Here is an 18,944-nt window from a genome sequence, read left to right on the forward strand (position 1 = left end):
AAAAAAAAAACACAAAAAACACTTAGGCATATTACTTTCAAACTGCAAAAAAATCAAAGATTGAAAAAATCCTCAGGATGCATGTACCTCAGTGTTCATTGCAGCACTGTTTACAATAGCCAGGACATGGAAGCAACCTCAGTGTTCATCAGCAGAGGAAGGGATATAAAAGATGTGCTATATATATATATATATATATACACACACACAATATGGTATATTACTCAGCCCTAAAAGGAGCAAAAGAATGCCATTTGTAGTGACATGGATGGACCTAGAGATTTTCATACAGAGTGAAGTGAGTCAGAAAGAGAAAGACATATTGTATAATTTTTTTTATATGTAGAGTCTAGAAAAATGGTACAGATGAACTTACTTGTAAAGCAGAAATGAATAGAGTCACAGATGTAGAAAAGAAACTCACAGTTACAAAGGTGGGAAAAGGGGCTAAGATGAATTGGAAGACTGAAATTGACTAAATAGACTAAAATAGACAACTATTGAGAACCTGCTGTGTAGCACAGGGAACCCTGTTCTCTGTTGTATCCGGGATGGGAAGGGAATCTAAAACAGAATGGATATATGTATATAACTCTTTCACTTTGCTGAATAGCAGAAGCTAACACAATACTGTAAAGTAACTATACTCCATAAAAATTAATTTTATAAAATTCGAAAGTAATTCAGAGGAAAAGACACCTTTATATACAGAGGAGCAAAGATAAAAGTCACATGTAACTTCTCCTGAGAAACTATGCAAACAAAAAGAGAATGGAGGGAAATGTATAAAGTGTTGAGAGACAGAAAAATACCAACCTAGAATTCTGTACCTTGAGAAATTATCATTCAAAAGTAAAGGAGAAATAAAGCCTTTTACAAACAAACAACACTTGAGGGGATCTGTTGCCAAAAGACTGGTCTTGAAAGACATTTTTTAAAATTAATAAATTTAGTTTAATTAGAGGCTAGTTACTTTGCAATATTGTGGTTTTTGCCATACATTGACATGAATCAGCCACAGGTGTTAAAAAATTCTTTAGTGGGAAGAAATATGATACAGGTGAAAAACTTGAATCTATAAAAGAAAAGAGCACTGGAAACAAAGGTAAAATAAGAGCTTTTGTTTTTCATATTCTTAATCTAACGTTTAAGTTTATTCAGTATAATAATAGCAGCAGTGTATTATTTCTATATATGCTTCTGTATACTTATACATAAGTGAAATTAATGACAGTAATGAAACACGCGGTGGTAGAGAGGGGTTAGAATTATTTTGTTATTAAAATGTCCTTGTAGATAAAGACAAATGCTCTGATACCACTTGCATATGGAATATAAAAATAAATAAATACATATTTAGAAAAATAGAAACAGACTCACATATAGAGAACGAACTAGTGATTACCAGTGGGGAGGGGCGAGGTAGAGATATAGGGGTATCTCATGTATGCAAGTCTGGTTCACATTCAAAAGTCAATTAACCAGTTTTCTTATCAGTAAAAAAGGACAATTGGTAGCTTCATTATGTACTTGGCAAAGTGGAAACCACTAGTGAAGTAGAAGGTATATTTTAAATTAGCAAACTGTAACTTAAACCAAGGAAATTATAAATATTATAGATACAGCCCCCAACTATCAGTTTTCTCTGTTAGGAATATTCCCTAGGAATTTATTCTAGGAAAGCAAACAAAGGAATATATAAAGGCATTCATCAGAACATTACCAATGATGGTGAAATACTGGGAGTAGCCTAAATGTCCAGCAATAGGGGATTGGTTAATTAGGTTATTCTTTGACTATGTTAAGGAATGTTATACCTCTATGAAAATTCATGGTATCTTGTTAAGTAAGAAAAAAGTGCAGATTAGAAAACCTATGGTTGTATGGCCCTACTTTTGGGTTATGTTAAAATATATATAAGAAAAATTATATGTAGACAAAACATGAACAGTAATGGTTACTGAGTGGATATAGTATAGGTAATTTGGGGGGGGTGATTTTTTATGTTCCTACAGTTTTCTTTATAAAGAACATGCAATTAAGTTATTAGAAAAAAACTCAATGTAATCCATGACATTAATGGATTTCCCCAGTTGCTCAGTGGTAAAGAACAGTTCTATGAAGTCAAATCCCTGTGAAGTCAAATCCCTTATGACTATACAGTGGAAGTGAGAAATAGATTTAAGGGACTAGATCTGATAGACAGAGTGCCTAATGAACTATGGATGCAGATTCATGACATTGTACAGGAGACAGGAAAAGAAATGCAAAAAAGTAAAATGGCTGTCTGAGGAGGCCTTACAAATAGCTGTGAAAGGAAGGGAAGTGAAAAGCAAAGGAGAAAAGGAAAGATATTCTCATTTGAATGCAGAGTTCCAAAGAATAGCAAGGAGAGATAAGAAAGCCTTCCTCAGTGATCAATGCAAAGAAATAGAATAAAACAATAGAAAGGGAAAGACAAGAGACCTCTTCAAGAAAATGAGAGATACCAAGGGAACATTTCATGCAAAGATGGGCTCAATAAAGGACAGAAATGGTAGGGATCTAACAGAAACAGAAGATATTAAGAAGAGGTGGCAAGAATACACAAAAGAACTGTACAAAAAAGATCTTCATGACCCAGATAATAACAATGGTGTGATCACTCACCTAGAGCCAGACATCCTGGAATGTGAAGTTAAATGGGCCTTAGGAAGCATCACTATGAACAAAGCTAGTGGAGGTGATGGAATTCCAGTTGAGCTATTTCAAATCCTAAAAGATGATGCTGTGAAAGTGCTACACTCAATATGTCAGCAAATTTGGAAAACTCAGCAGTGGCCACAGGACTGGAAAAGGTCAGTTTTCATTCCAATCCCAAAGAAAGGCAATGCCAAAGAATGCTCAAAACTGCACAATTGCACTCATCTCACACGCTAGTAAAGTAATGCTTAAAATTCTCCAAGCCAGGCTTCAACGGTACATGAACCGTGAACTTCCAGATGTTCAAGCTGGATTTAGAAAAGGCAGAGGAACCAGAGATCAAATTGCCTACATTTGATGGATCATCAGAAGAGCGAGAGAGTTCCAGAAAAACATCTATTTCTGCTTTATTGACTATGCCAAAGCCGTTGACTGTGTGGATCACAATAAACTGTGGAAAATTCTGAAAGAGATGGAAATACCAGACCATCTGACCTGTCTCTTGAGAAATATATATGCAGGTCAAGAAGCAAGAGTTAGAACTGGACATGGAACAACAGACTGATTCCAAATAGGAAAAGGAGTACATCAAGGCTGTATATTGTCACCCAGCTTATTTAACTTATATGCAGAGTACATCATGAGAAACGCTGGGCTGGAGGAAGCACAGGCTGGGATCAAGATTGCAGGGAGAAATATCAATAACCTCAGATATGCAGATGACATCAACCTTATGGAAGAAAGTGAAGAAGAACTAAAAGAGCCTCTTGATGAAGGTGAAAGAGGAGAATAAAAAGTTGACTTAAAGCTCAACATTCAGAAAACTGAGATCATGGCATCTGGTCCCATCATTCATGGCAAATAGATGGGGAAACAGTGGAAACAGCGGCTAACTTTCTTTTTCTGGGCTCCAAAATCACTGCAGATGGTGACTGCAGCCATGAAATTAAAAGACGCTTACTCCTTGGAAGGCAAGTTATGACCAACCTAGACAGCATATTGAAAAGCAGAGACATTACTTTGTCAACAAAGGTCCATTTAGTCAAGGCTATGGTTTTTCCAGTGGTCATGTATGGATGTGAGAGTTGGACTATAAGAAAGCTGAGTGCTGAATAATTGATGCTTTTGCACTGTGATGTTGGAGAAGACTCTTGAGAGTCCCTTGGACTGCAAGGAGATCCTACCAGTCCATCTTAAGGGAAATCAGTCCTGAATATTCATTGGAAGGACTGATGCTGAAGCTGAAGCTCCAATACTTTGGCCACCTGATGCAAAGAGCTGACTCACTGGAAAAGATCCTGATGCTCGGAAAGATTGAGGGCAGAAGGAGAAGGGGACGACAGAGGATGAGATGGTTGGATGGCATCACTGACTCAATGGACATGGGTTTGGGTGAACTCCAGGAGTTGGTGATGGACAGGGAGGCCTGGCATGCTGTGGTTCATGGGGTCGCAAAGAGTCAGACACGACTGAGTGACTGAACTAAACAGTTTTCTTTATAAAGAACTTACAACTAAGTTATTAGAAAACAACTCAATGTAATCCATCACATTAATGGGTTTTCCTAGTTTCTCAGTGGTAAAGAATCCACCTGCAATGCTGGAGACACAGGAGATGCAGATTTCATCCCTGCGTCAGGAATATCCCCTAGAGGAGAGCATGGTAACCCACTTCAGTATTCTTGCCTGGGAAATCCCATGGACAGAGGAGCCTGGCGGGCTACAGTCCATAGGTTCACAAAGAATCGAATACAGCTGAAGTGACTAAGCATGCATGCATGCATTCACATTAAAAGCCTAAAGAAGAAAACGCCATATGTTCATAACAATAGATGCAGGGAAAAATGCATTTTACAAAATCCATTACCCATATAAAAAGAAAAAAAAGTAAATGAGTGATGGAAGGGAGCTTTCTCAAGTTGATAAAAAATGTCTGCACAAACAACCTCACAAATAACATTCTTTTTTTTAATATTGAAGTATAGTTGGTCAACAGTTGTGTCTTAGCTGCATGTGTATAGCAAAGTGACTCAATTATACATAGACATGTATCTATATTCTTTTTCAAATTCTTTTCCCAATTAGGTTGTTACAGAATATTGAGCAGAGTTCCCTGTACTATACAGTAGGTCCTTGTTTGTTATCTATTTTAAATGTAGCTTGAAGCTTTCTCATTAAGATTGGAAACCAGGCTAGGCTATCCCCTCTCACCCCTCTTTCTCAACATTGTATAAGAAGACCTAGGTAATGTAATAAGACAGAAAAAGGAGTTGAAAGCTATACAGATTGGGAAGGAAGAACTAAAAGTGCCTTTTAGTTCACAGATGACATGATTGTCTGTAGAAAATCTGAGTCAATTAAAAAAAAACCTCATGAAACTAGTAAGCTATTATAATAAGGTTTCAGGATACAGGTTACTAAACAAAAGTAAGTTGCTTTTCTCTATGCATCCCCAGTCACTCAGTCATGTCTAAGTCTTTGCAACCCCATGGACTGTAGCCCACCAGAGTCCTCTGTTCATTTGATTTTTCAGGCAAGAATACTCGAGTGGGTTGTCATTTCCTCCTCCAAGGGATCTTCCTGACTCAGGGATCAAACTGACGTCTCTTGGGTCTCCTGCATGGCAGCCAGATTCTTTACCATTGAGCTACCTGGGAATATAAGTAGTGAGAAATGGAATTTAAAATTAAATACAAAATGCAATTTACATTAGCACCCAACAAAAATGAAGTACTTAGGTATAAATCAAACAATATAGTTACAGATCTATAAGAGAACTGCAAAACTCTGTTGAAAGATATCAAAGGAGAATTAAATGGAGCAATGATTGTGTGTTAATGCATGGGAAGACTCAATATTGTCATGTTGACAGTTCTTCCCAACTTGATCTAGAGATTCAATGCATTCCCAGTCAAAATCTCAGCAAGTTATTTTGTGGATATTGACAGACATATTGATTCAAAGTTTATATGAAAAGAGAAAAGACGCATAATGACCAGTGTGGTATTGAAGGAACAGAACAAAGAAGACAGACACTACCCGACTTCAAGACTTACTACAATGGTGCAATAATCAAGAGAGTTTATTGACAAAGCTAGACAAATAGATCAATGGAACAGGAAAGAGAGCCCAGAAACAGCCCCACATAAATATAGTAAGCTCATCTTTGACAAAGGAATAGAGGCAATACAACTCAGAATAAATAGTCTTTTTTAAAGAATGTAACTGAAAAATTGGACATCCACAAATTAAAAAAAAAAATGAATCTAGATACAGATTTTATATACTTCACAAAAATTAACTCAAAATGATTACAGACCTAAATGTAAAAGGCAAAACTATAAAACTCATAGAAGATAACATAGGAAAACATCCCTAAAGTGACCTTGGGTTTGGCAGTGACCTTTTAGTTACAAGAAAAAAGATATGATCTGTAAAAGAAAGAATTAATAAGCTAGACCTCATAATGATAAAAATGTCTGCTCTGCAAAATATGCTATCAAGATACCAAAATGAAAAGCCACTGACTAGAAGAAAATATTTGCAAAAGACATATCTAATAAAGAACTATTACCCAGAATAAAGAACTCTTTAAATTCAACAGTAAGGAAAACAAACCATTTGAAACCTGGGCCAATGATATGAGCATACAACTTACCAATGGCAATACACTGAAGGTAGATAAGCATGTGAAAAAATGCTCCACATCATATGTTATCAAGGAAATTAAAATTAAAACAACAGTAAGATAGCACTATGCATCTATTAGAATGGCCAAAATCCAGAGCATTGACAATGCTAAATGCTGATGAAGATGTGGACAATAGGAACTGGTGTGAATGCAGTTGCTAGTGAGATTGCATTGCTGATGGAATTGAAAGATGGTACTACTACTTTGGAAAACAGTTGGTCATTTGATGGTCTTTTTTCCAACGCTAAACATTTTCTTACCATACAGTGTGGCAGATGGCTGTCCGTATTTACCCAAATGAGTTGAAAACTCATATTTACACAAAAATGTGCATGTAAGTTTTTATGGCAACTTTGTTCATCATTCCCAAAACTTGGAAGCAACCAAGGTGTTCTTCAGTAGCTGAATGGGTAAACTGTGATATTGAGTTGGCCAAAAAGTTGTTAGAATTTTTCCAGACAATGGAATATTATTTAGCACTAAAAAGAAATGAGCTATATCAGGTCATGAAAAGACATGGACGAACCTTAGATGTATAGTACTGAGTGAAATAATCTAATCTCATAAGACTATATGCTGTATCATTCCAACTATATGACATTCTGGAAAATGTAAAACCATGGAGGCAATAAAAAGATCAGTGGCTTCCAAGGGTTGTGAGTAGAAAGAGACAAATAGGTAGACCGCAGAGGATTTGGGGGGCAGTGAATATCTTCTGTATGAAACAGTAATGCTGGATGTCATTATACATTTGTTCAAACCTATAGAATGTACAACACTATGAATGACCGCTAATGTAAACAGTGAACATTAGGTTATGATAACGTATCATTACAGGTTCCTGTATAATGAATGTACCACTGTGGTAGAGGATGTTGATAATGTAAGAGGCTGTGTGTGTGTGGCAGTGGGGAGGGGGATATAAGGGATATCTCTGTATTTTCTGCACAATTCTGTGAACTAAAATTACTCTAACAATCTATTTAAAAATATAAGATTTTCCAGCAGATAATAATTCCTTCTCTAACGTATTTTTATAGATAATTGTATTTCTGATCTTCCATAGAAGAACCATTTTCTCCCTAAAGCTTTGTGTTTCATGTATAAAATGCTTCATGATATGCCAGATATATATTTTCCCTTTATTACAATAATTTGTATTTCTATATTTCTTTTCACTTCTCTACTTCTGCATTGGTCAAACTTTACTATGGAGATCATTTTAATTTTGTCTACCTTTTACCCTGAGATCAATATTTAGTATATTTTATGTTCTTTTATTGTCTCAAGGGTACATTTTATATTTACTTATAATTAACTACCATTACAAAATTGGAACTTATGATAATCCAAGTTATTCCTGAAATGTCTTTAAAAATAATTTTGTTTCCTGGCTGGAAATATAGCAATAGGTAGAAAATTTAAGGTAAAGTAAGAATTATCTGTGAGCTTATGTCATTAATATTTTAACAGTATGTTCCCTGGTGACTCAGATGGTAAAGCATATGCCTGCCAATGCAGGAGGTGTGGGTTTGATCCCTGAGTCGGGAAGATCCCCTGGAGAAGGGAATGGCTACCTACCCCATTTTTCTTCCCTGGAGAATTCCATGGACAGAGGATCCTGGCAGGATCCAGTCCTTGAGGTTGCAAAGAGTCAGACACGACTGAGCGACTAACACTTTCACTTTACTTTTACTTTCCTTTTGCAGTGTTGCGAGCACCACTGACATTATCCAGCACTTATTTTATCTTTGAAATCCCATTACATACTCTGGATCCTAATGGCGGGGTCACAAAAACTCAGGTATGTATAGAGAATTGATGCCGTTTACAATTTTTTTTTCTGATTATGGTTTTTCGCTTAAGATGATTATTCTGAAGCCTGTGTTGTAAGAATATGTATGTGTGTGTGTGTGTGTATATAGCATATTTCTCATAAGTAATAAACTATATAAACACATATAAAGCCATTTATATATTTATATTTTAATATAAAGCTAAAATATAAATTAAATTGATTGGTTATCTATCTTATACAAATGGAAGCTATGGTTAAAATTCACATGAAATACGTTTCATACAGGTGAGGAAATTAACTGAGAGGCAATAATATAAATTGAAAAAGTCCAGATATATAATACAGTCACTTCTATGATAATCTGCTCTTTTTTTTCTTATTAGATATTTCTGCCTTTCTTCTAATTATGAATCCATCTGAAAAGATAAAGACATGCATAAGAAAGAAGCTCAGGATACATTGTAGAAATTTGTATTTGTAGTGTTCCTTTTTTGTCTTCTCTATCACTTTTCCTGCATTTGTGAATAGAATCCTTTATATTGTAAAAGACACTTTGCCGATGTATAATGTAATTAAGTTGAATGATCCTGAGTATGAGGGGTTATCTGAGATTATGCAGGTGGCCCCAGTCTTATCACATGAGAAGTTATAAACAGAGAACTTCTTGACTGTGGTCAGAAGTTGTGATGACAGAAGAGAAGTCAGAGAGATGTCATGTTGCTGGTGCAAGGAGGCCACCAGCCAAAGAATACATCTGAACTGAGAATGGCAGGAAAACAGATTCTTCTCTAGAGCCTCTGGAAAGTATCATAGTTCCTCCATGATTTTAGTCTTGTGATTTTAGTCTTCTTGATTTTAGTCCAGTGATATTTGCATTGACCTTCTAATCAATAAGACTCTAATGTGAAACATTTGTGTTGTTTTAAACCACTGTGGTAATTTGTTGTGGAAGCAATAAAAAACCTAAAGTAAGCTATATTAGCATCACACAGAATTAGCTATAACTATTAGAGAAAATTGAAATAAGAATTGGTTAAAATTGGTTGCTTCTGGGAAACAGGACTGTTGATGAGGAAGAGTTGAGTGGGCCAACTTTTTGATAAGTATATTTTTGCTGTTTGTATAAACTATGTACATGTATCATTATGATGACTTTATAAAGAAAAATAACACAATACTACATATACTTGGAGAAGGAAATGACAGCCTACTCCGGTGTTCTTGTCTGGTATATCTCATGGACAGAGGAGCCTGGGGGCGTGCAGTCCATGAGAGTCGGACATGACTTAGCGACTAAACCACCACATATACTAAATTATTTAACCAATGTTTCTCCCTTGATGAATGGATCAGTTGTATTATTAGGATAGGATATAGAAAGAAGTGGATCGTATTTTGGAGACACCATTTCCTCAAATTCAGAATGAGAAAAATGAGGCATTCACATAACTAGTATGATACCATGCCCACCTTCTGTGTTAAGAAAAAAAAAAAAAAAAAAAAGACGTTTTCTTTACAAGGTGCAAAGGAACTTCCTTACAGAGTACACAAATATTAGAACTAAATAGATGTCTCAGTATATACAGACATCTGGGAATAAAATTGACTCATTTTAAAAATCCTGATTATTTTAAATCAATCACGCTTTGAAAGAAACAAAGTATGCCATTCTATTGTGGTGATGATTACATGGATCATTCTACACTCTTCAAATTTTGAAGAACAGGGTTTTTAAAACCTGGTTGAAGGTTTTATTTTCATAATGACTAGCACTGGAAAGATGAGTCTGCATACAAGTCATGTACATAGCTCCCAGATTCACAGGAACTTCACAAAGACAGTGCAGAGAGGTTTGGCATACACTTTACACAACTTTCCCTAGTGTTAGCACCTTATACAACCAGAAGACATTTTTTTTAACACTAACAAATTAGCATTAGTAAAATATTACTAGCTAAACAACAGACTCTATTCAAATTTCACCAGTTACTCACTAAGGGTCTTTTACTGCCCAGGGTCCAATCCAGCATACCATGTGGCATTAAGTCTCTTCTATTACATGATGGGTTCTCAGTGTTGCTAATATTTTATGACCTTGTTAATTTTAAAGAATACTGATCTGGTAGTTTTTTTCAGAATGTTCTTTAATTTTGCTTTGTCTTATATTTTTCATCTGACTGGTCTCCGTTCTTATTTTCTAAGGACTTTGGGGAAGAATGTCACATAGGTGAAATGTTCATTTTGTCACATAATGTGAAAGGAGTACATATTATCAGTAAACACACCGTGTTTATTGTAAAGCTGGAGAAGCTATTTTTCCCCTTTGCACACTCTATACTGTGGAAGTGAGTCATCAATTTCAGCCCACACTCAAGGGGTGGGGGTCAAGCTCCACCTTCTGGAGGGGACATTTACATATATTATTTGGAATTTATTTATTTGTCAGTATGAACCCACATATATGTATTTCCTATTCTCAGTTTTAATCCAGTGTTCATTTTTGTTTATGCTGCTAAAATTGTTCCAGCTTTGGCTATTAGGACATCTTTTAGATTGACCCTTTGACCTACTCTTGTTTTTATGATTTTTAAACATTTCTCTTACTTTCTATGACTACAGAATGGTCCAGGGTCACTTTTATTTTAGTTGTTCTAGCTCCTGAGTCAACATTTTCTCCAAGAAACCTCAGTACCTTTTATGGGAGAACAGTATTTAGAAAACAAGGTCTATATACAAGGTGTGCTAGCTGCTTCTGTGGTGTCACATGTTCTAGGTCCTTTTGGCAGATAGTGCCAGGAAATATTTGTATGTGTAAAAATCCATGAATACACATATATCGGTAGCTTTTCTATCTACCTGCCTATCATCTATTTATATATACCTTTTCCTGTCTACCTGTCTATCTAAACATGAGTTTTAACTGATAGCTCTTACTCTAATCCTACACCACAAGGTTCATCCCATCTTTATCCCTTGTTCATTTTTAACTCTTCTCTGACAATGAGAAGTCTAACTCTCTTATTTGTAATATATTTACTTATTTTTTAACCCTGGTGTACTTAGTAAAGAAGTTTCAGGATTTTTAACCTGTACTCTGTTAGAATTATTAACATATTTTCCAACTAGAGTGTTTATAAAGAGTATCTTTTTGTCTTTAGCTTTATATAGTTTCCAGTCAAAACACAGTTTTCCAGAATTACATAAGCCATTCTTTACCCAGTACCTTCAGTGAGGTTATTTCATATGTTTGCGATATAATTTGTCACAGTCTACAATCCATTCTGGGATCCCTAACATCTTGGTTTATTGCTTTTATTTTTCATATCTTTAAGTTCACTCCTTGCAGTATATAATTGCTTGGGTCTTGGAAATGGTATAGAAGGGTTTACCACTTCAGTGCCATATAGAACAGTTTTATTACACTGAAAAATCTCTCTATAACCCCTTGGCAATTAACTACTTCTCCTTCCACCAACATTTGGCAGCAATTGATTTTATTTTTCATCCACAAGATTTTGCATTTCCAGACTGACAGGTAATTTAATTATACAATGTGTACAGATTTGCATTCAGCATCTTTCACTTAAAATTAAGTAAATATGTAATACTCACTTATGTTTTTACTTTAATTAATATTTTGCTTATTTTATCACTGAATTTTATCCTATTTTATGGCTGTACTACAGTTTGTTTATGCATTCATTTGTTGATAGAAATCATGTTTGTTTCGACTTCCAGGAGTTGGTGATTATGAACAAAGCTATTGTAAACATTCACATACAGATTTTTGTATAAACATAAATTTTCAATTTACTTAGGAAAAATAATTAAGACTAGGTTTACTGGATCATTTGATAAGTGTATATTTAACATTATAAGAAGCTGTCAAACTGTCTTCCAACATGACTGTACCAATTTGCATTCTACCATCATGAATGAAGGTTCTTGTTACTCTTCATCTTTTCTAACTAGCATAGCTCCTTAGAGTACTTTCATAGTTGTTAACAGGCTCTGAACATATTCATGTACCTCTTTGTTTGCCTAACGTTCACTTTTAAAACATTTTTTCTGTGACTACCACTCTTAATTGCTTACTTTGTGTGTAGGACCATCAAGTTGCTATGGCAATACAAACTAAATTTTATATTGCATATTGTAATCTTTATAAATTTCTTCTTTTATTTTTTATGTGTGAACAGAATCTGGTCTTACATAATACTTCAAGAAAAGATGTAGAGTGGAAGTTGGATATTAGAAATACTGATAAACTTTTCAAAGATGGTATATTCAAATTTAGCACACTCAGTGGAGCTCTGCAACCAAATGAAGAGTGTAATGTTGCTGTAAATTTCTGTCCAAGTAAGTACTTTTTTCCTGTATTTGTTGTTATTTCTCTATCAGTTTATCATTCATGTATTTTATTTTACTATGTATATGAAACTTTATATTATTATATGTACTTAAAACAGTTTTAAGAAATTTCTTACTAAAATTTTGTAGTAACTCTCATTATAAATGACTCCCTGTGATCCTTTCCTCCTGGTGTTCGTGCTGTTATATACTCCCTTCCTACATCAAATAAGGTTAATATATGGCTTGTGGGATATTATGGATGTGATGGTGTCTGACCTCTAAGGGTTTATCAGAAAAGGCATTGCAACCCCTGACTTACATGGATTGCTCGCTTTGGGGAAAGCTGGCCAGAATGTCTGTTCATCTATATTTCTACTTTCCTGGTTTATTTTTTTAATTGCAAAAATATACTGTACCTTTTAATAATTGGTATGACAATTTTCTCTCATTAAATATATATTTGAAAAAGTTTTGGAAGCTTTACACATTTTAATTTTTAATGAACTACAGATTATTTTTTCTAGTTTCTAGAAAAAGGCATATAATTGAGTTTTTCCCTTCAAAGAATAATATGCTTTTCCAGCAATCAAGGTATTATTTCATATGCATCACTATAGAAAGAACAAAAATATCTTTACCCCCTGAATTATCTTGGTGCCTTGTTGAAAATCAACTAACCATAAACATGATTCTTTATTTCTCTTGGTCTTAGAGAATGGCTTGTGAAGTATTTTATTCCCTTCATTTCTGTTTTTATGAAGATTGATATTAATTATTCATGAAATGTTTGGTAAATTTCACCAATGAAGTTGTTTGGGCTTTGGCTGTTCCATGTGGGAAGTGTTTTGATTCCTACTTCACTCCCTTTAAGTCTATTCATATTTTATATTTCTTCTTTCATCAATTTAGGTAGTTTGTATCTTCCTTGAGATTTATCCATTTCTTCTAGGTTATCTAACTTGTATATAGTTGTACATTGCGTTCATAGTTGTACATAGTTCATTTATTAAATTTCTATAAAGTGAGCATTTTCTCTTTTTTATTCATGATTTTTGAATCTTTTCTTTCTTTTTTCTTGGTCATTCTTGCTAATGATTTTTAAAATTTGTTATTTTCAAATACCAACTTTTGATTGCCTAATTTTTTTCCTGTGCTTAAATTCAAATAATTTCTGTTCTAATATTTAGTATTTTCTCTATTCTGCTTTGTTTGACTGTAATTTTTTTTTCTTATCTCGTAGGGTACAAGGTGTTAGGTATTGATTTGAAACATCTTTTTATATGTAGACATTTACAGCTATAAATTTCACTCTGAGCACTGGTTTAGGTGTATCACATAAATTTTGGCATGTTTTGTTTTCCTTTTAATCTCAAAGTATTTTTTAAAATTGTACCCTACCATTTCTTAACAATTAGTTTTTTTGTGGAGTGTGTTTAATTTTCATGTATTTGAGAATTTCCCATATTTCACTTTATTATTGAGTTGTATTTTTATTACATTCTTGTTGCAGAACATACTTTGTATGGTTTTAGTCTTTTTTTAATGCAGTGAAAGTCGCTCAGTCATATTCAAGTCTTTGTGACTCCACAGACTATACAGTCCATGGAATTCTCCAGGCCAGAATACTGGAGTGGGTAGCCGTTCCCTTCTCCAGGGGATCTTCCCGACCCAGGGATCGAACAGGGGTCTCCTGCATTGCAGGCGGATTCTTTAACAGATCACCTTATACCCTAAAATATGGTCTACCCAAGAGAATGTTCCACATGCACTTGAGAAGTTTATGTATTTGGCTCTTGTTAGGTGAAAAGTTCTATAGATGTGTGTTAGGTCTACTTCATTTATAATGTTGTTTAAGTCTTTTTATTTCTTTAGTGATCTACCCACTTGACTTTCCCACAATTGAGAGTGGTGTATTGAAGTTTTATAGGGTTGTTATTTATTTATTTATTTCTCCTTTCAATTCTATCAGATTTTCCTCATGTTGTTTGTCGCTCTGTTAAGTATGTATATGTTTATAATTGTTTTATATTCTTTATAGGCATTCCTGATAGCTCAGTTGGTAAAAAATCCCCCTGCAATGCAGGAGACCCTGGTTCAATTCCTGGATTGGGAAAATCTGCTGGAGAAGGGATAGGCTACCCACTCCAGTGTTCTTGGGCTTCCCTTATGGCTCAACTGGTAAAGAATCTGCCTGCAATGTGGGAGACCTGGGTTCAATCACAGAGTTGGGAAGATCCCCTGGAGAAGGCAAAGGCTAGCCACTCCAGTATTCTGGCCTGGAGAATTCAGGAGTATACAGTCCATGGGGTCACAAAGAGTTGGGCACAACTGAGCATCTTTCACTTCACTTCACTACTTCACATTTCTTCTTGATAGCTTGTCCTGTTATTAGTACATGTAGCACCCTTATTTATCTATAGTAGCAATTCTTTTCTTAATATTTATTTTCTCTGTTATTGTTATAGTCACTACAGTTCTGTTTTAGTTACTATTTGCATGTATATTATTTCTCTGTCCTTCTACTTTGAACTGAATTGTTTTTTGAATCTAAAAGTGTCTCCTGTAGATGACATGAATTTGGATTGTATTTTTATAATTTATTTATTTATTGGCTATGCTGGGTCTTTGTTGCTCTGTGAGCTTTCTGTAGTTTTGGAGTGAGAGATACTCTCTAGTTGCAGTTACATGGGCTTCTCATTGAGGTGGTTTCAGTAGCTGAGGTGTGAGGGCTCAGTAGTTGTGGTTCCTGGGCTCTAGAGCATAGGCTCAATAGTTGTCAGGGAAACCCTGGATTTTTTTTTAATCTAAATTTTACTTATCTCAGCCTTTTCATTGCTGTATTGAATTACTTTACTTTTACTGATTAATTACTAATGAAGTGAAGGAAAGACTTACATCATTTTGTTATTTGTTTTCTGTATGTCTTTTAGTTTAACATTTAACTTCTCTTGTTTCTTTCACAAATTTCGAGGTATTTTCATGGTGATTTTCCTGAAAAATACAACTAACATCTTAGTTTTTTAAATGTAATTGAAATTAATACCAAATTTTTGTCAATAGTATGCAAAAATTTGCTCCAATATAGTATCCCCACTTAAAGCTCCACATTCAGAAAACTAAGATCATGGCATCTGGTCCCATCACTTCATGGCAAATAGATGGGGAAACAGTGGACACAGTGGCTGTTATTTTGGGGGGCTCTTAAATCACCGCAGATGGTGACTGCAGCCATGAAATTAAAAGACACTTACTCCTTGGAAGGAAAGCTATGACCAACCTAGACAGCATATTAAAAAGCAGAGACATTACTTTGCCAACAAAGGTCCATCTAGTCAAGGCTATGGTTTTTCCAGTGGTCATGTATGGATGTGAGAGTTGGACTATAAAGAAAGCTGAGTGCAGAAGAATTGATGCTTTTGAACTGTGGTGTTGGAGAAGACTCTTGAGAGTCCCTTGGATTGCAAGGAGATCCAACCAGTCCATCCTAAGGAAATCAGTCCTGAATATTCATTGGAAGGACTGATGTTGAAACTGAAACTCCAATACTTTGACCACCTGATGTGAAGAACTGACTCATTGGAAAAGACCCTAATTCTGGAAAAGATTGAAGGCGGGAGGAGAAGGGGATAACAGAGGATGAAATGGTCGGATGGCATCACTGACTCAATGGACATGAGTTTGAGTAAACTTCGGGAGTTGGCGATGGACAGGGAGGCCTGGCGTGCGCAGTCAGTCCATGGGGTCGCAAAGAGTCAGACACGACTGAGCAACTGAACTGAATTGTCATACAAATTATATCTCTGCACAATATAATTCCATCAACACTGATTGATGCTACTTTCTTATATATTTTTATCTGTGTGAGTTTGGGTTTTTTTTTTCCTTTTATTGAAGTATAGTTGTACATTATTATATAAGTTTCAGGCATATAATATTGTGATTCACAATTTTTAAAGGTGTACTTCATTTATAGTTACTCTAAAATATTGGCCATATTCCCCATGTTGTATAGTATATCCTTGTAGCTTATTTTATACCTAATATTTTGAACTTTTTAATTCCCTACTTCTGTATTACACCTCCCCCCTCTCAGTGCTGGTAACCACTAGTTTGTTCTGTATATTCACTACTTTTTTTCATTTATTGTAAATTCCACATGAGAGCGATATCATACAGTATTTATCTTTCTCTGTCTGACTTACTTAACTTAGCATAATGCTCTCCAAGTGCATCCATGTCGTGGCTGTCACTGTGGAAAACAGCATGGAGGTTTGTCAAAAAACTAAAAACAGAACTATCATATGAGCCAGCAATTCTATTCCTGGGTATATATGTAAAAGAAAACAAAACACTAATTCAAAAAGATATATGCACCTGAGTTTTCATAGCAGCATCATTTGTAATCATAAAGATATGGAAGCAACCTAAGTGTTCATCACCAGATGAACAAAGATATATTATATACACATGATTCAATACTACTACTCAGGCGTAAAAAGGAATGAAATTTTGTCATTTGCGGCAACATATATGGACTTGGAGGGTATTATGCTAAGTGAAATAAGTATAAGTTTTAAAAAACAAGATAGTTAAGGAAAATAAAACTATTTTCATATTATCATTTACATTTACTCATGTATTTACTTTTACGTCTTTATTTCTTTCTGATTCAACTTTCTGTCTAGTGTTCTTTTATTTCAGTTTCAAGGGCTTCTTTTAGTATTTCTTCTAGAAAAGTTATGGTAAGGATGAAGTCTGTCAGTTTTTGTTTATCTGGGAATCTCTTAATTTCTTCTTCCTTTTTGAATAAGAATTTAGTTAGATATAGAATTCTTTGTTAACAGTCTTTTTCTTCCAATACTTTAAATATGTCTGTGATGCATTCTGACGTTCATGGTTTTTGATGAGAAGTCAGATGTTCACATTATTGAAGATCCCTTTTATATAGTGAGTCACTTTTCTTTTTCTGGTTTCAATATACACTTTCCTTTGATTTTTGGCCATTTGACAAATGCACCTAAGAGTAGTTCTCTTTGAATTTTTGTTACATGGAGTTCATTGAAAATTCTTACATGTTTGGATTAATAGTTTTCATCAAATTTTGTATGATTTTGGCCATTATTTCTTCAGATAGTCTTTCTTTCCTCTCTTGCTCTGGGATTCTCATTTTGTATATATTGATTCAGTTCATATTCTGTAGATCACTGAGGCTCTGTTCAGTTTTCTGCATTCTGTTTTCTTCTGTTCCTTGGACTGGATACACTCAACTGACTTTTTTTTTGTTTTAATATCAGCTGATCCTTTTTTAGTCAGTTCAGATCTACTGTTGAATCCATGTTAAATGAAATTTTCATTTTAGTTATTATACATTTCAACTCCACCATTTATTTATAATAGATATTTATATATAAATGTATGTGTGTTATGTCCCATGTTTGAATTTTCTCAAGGATAGTTTCTACTGCCAATCTTTTTTGCTGTGTATATATCATTTACTGTTGGTATTTTGTGTGTCTCAAAATTTTATTTTTGAAAATAGGACTTAATAAGTAATATAAAAAAAAAGTAATATAGCATGGCTACCATGGAAATGAGAGATTCACCTCCACTCAGCACTTGTTGTTACTAATTTTTGTTTTATTATTATTACTGTTTGTTTAGTGACATTACAGAACTAATTCTGTGAGATCTGTACTCTTTTTCTTATGTATTCACTGAAGTCTCAATTTAGTGCTATCTAATGGTTAAACAGCAATTCCCTTAGTACTTTAAATCAGTAAGTTGCCCGTACTTTGCTGAGGGATTCTGCACATGCTGGGATATTTCATTAATGGTTAAATGGACAAAGAAGATACGGTATACCCTTACAGTGGTATATTATTAATACTTAGAAAAGAAGGAAATCCTGCAATATATGGCATGATTGTATCTTGAGAACATTTTGCTAAGTCATTATTTGACTTAGCCAGTCACAGAAAGACAAATACTGCACAATTCCACGTATGTGAGATATCTAGAATAGTCAAACTCATAAAAGCAAGGAGTAGAATAGTGGTTTCCAGGGGCTAGGGAAGGGGAAAATGGAGATTTGCTAATCAGTGAGTATAAAATTTGTTATGGAAGGTGAATAAGCTCTAGAGATCGTCTTACAACATTGTGTCTACATATAAAAACATTAATACTGAAACCCTTTACTTCAGATTGGGACTTGAACCCATGTGCTGGGACTCAAATCCACCAAAAACCTCTCTTGGGACTTGAATCCACATGGTTGGGACTCAAACCCAGCCAAAATGCACAGTACCTGGTTTCAGGACCTAGTGGAGCTCAGGTTCTTGATGTTTCATTGCAGAAAGAATTCAGTGAGAGTCAAAGTAATAGGTAAAAAGCGAATTTATTCAGATTCAGAAAGAAGCACATG

At 34.6% G+C, this 18,944-nt stretch overlaps 1 protein-coding gene across 1 annotated transcript in view; it reads left to right on the forward strand.

Moving 5' to 3' along the window:
- CFAP47 (cilia and flagella associated protein 47) overlaps window positions 1-18,944 on the forward strand; it is a 490,506-nt gene that overhangs the window by 107,422 nt on the left and 364,140 nt on the right. Inside the window, exons 23-24 of the mRNA XM_065916701.1 lie at window positions 8,082-8,176; window positions 12,370-12,529. Of these exons, the coding sequence (XP_065772773.1) occupies window positions 8,082-8,176; window positions 12,370-12,529 (255 nt within the window). The remainder of the gene's footprint in view (window positions 1-8,081; window positions 8,177-12,369; window positions 12,530-18,944) is intronic.

Source organism: Muntiacus reevesi, chromosome X (genome assembly GCF_963930625.1).
Source record: "Muntiacus reevesi chromosome X, mMunRee1.1, whole genome shotgun sequence".
NCBI classification, from domain to species: Eukaryota; Metazoa; Chordata; class Mammalia; order Artiodactyla; family Cervidae; genus Muntiacus; species Muntiacus reevesi.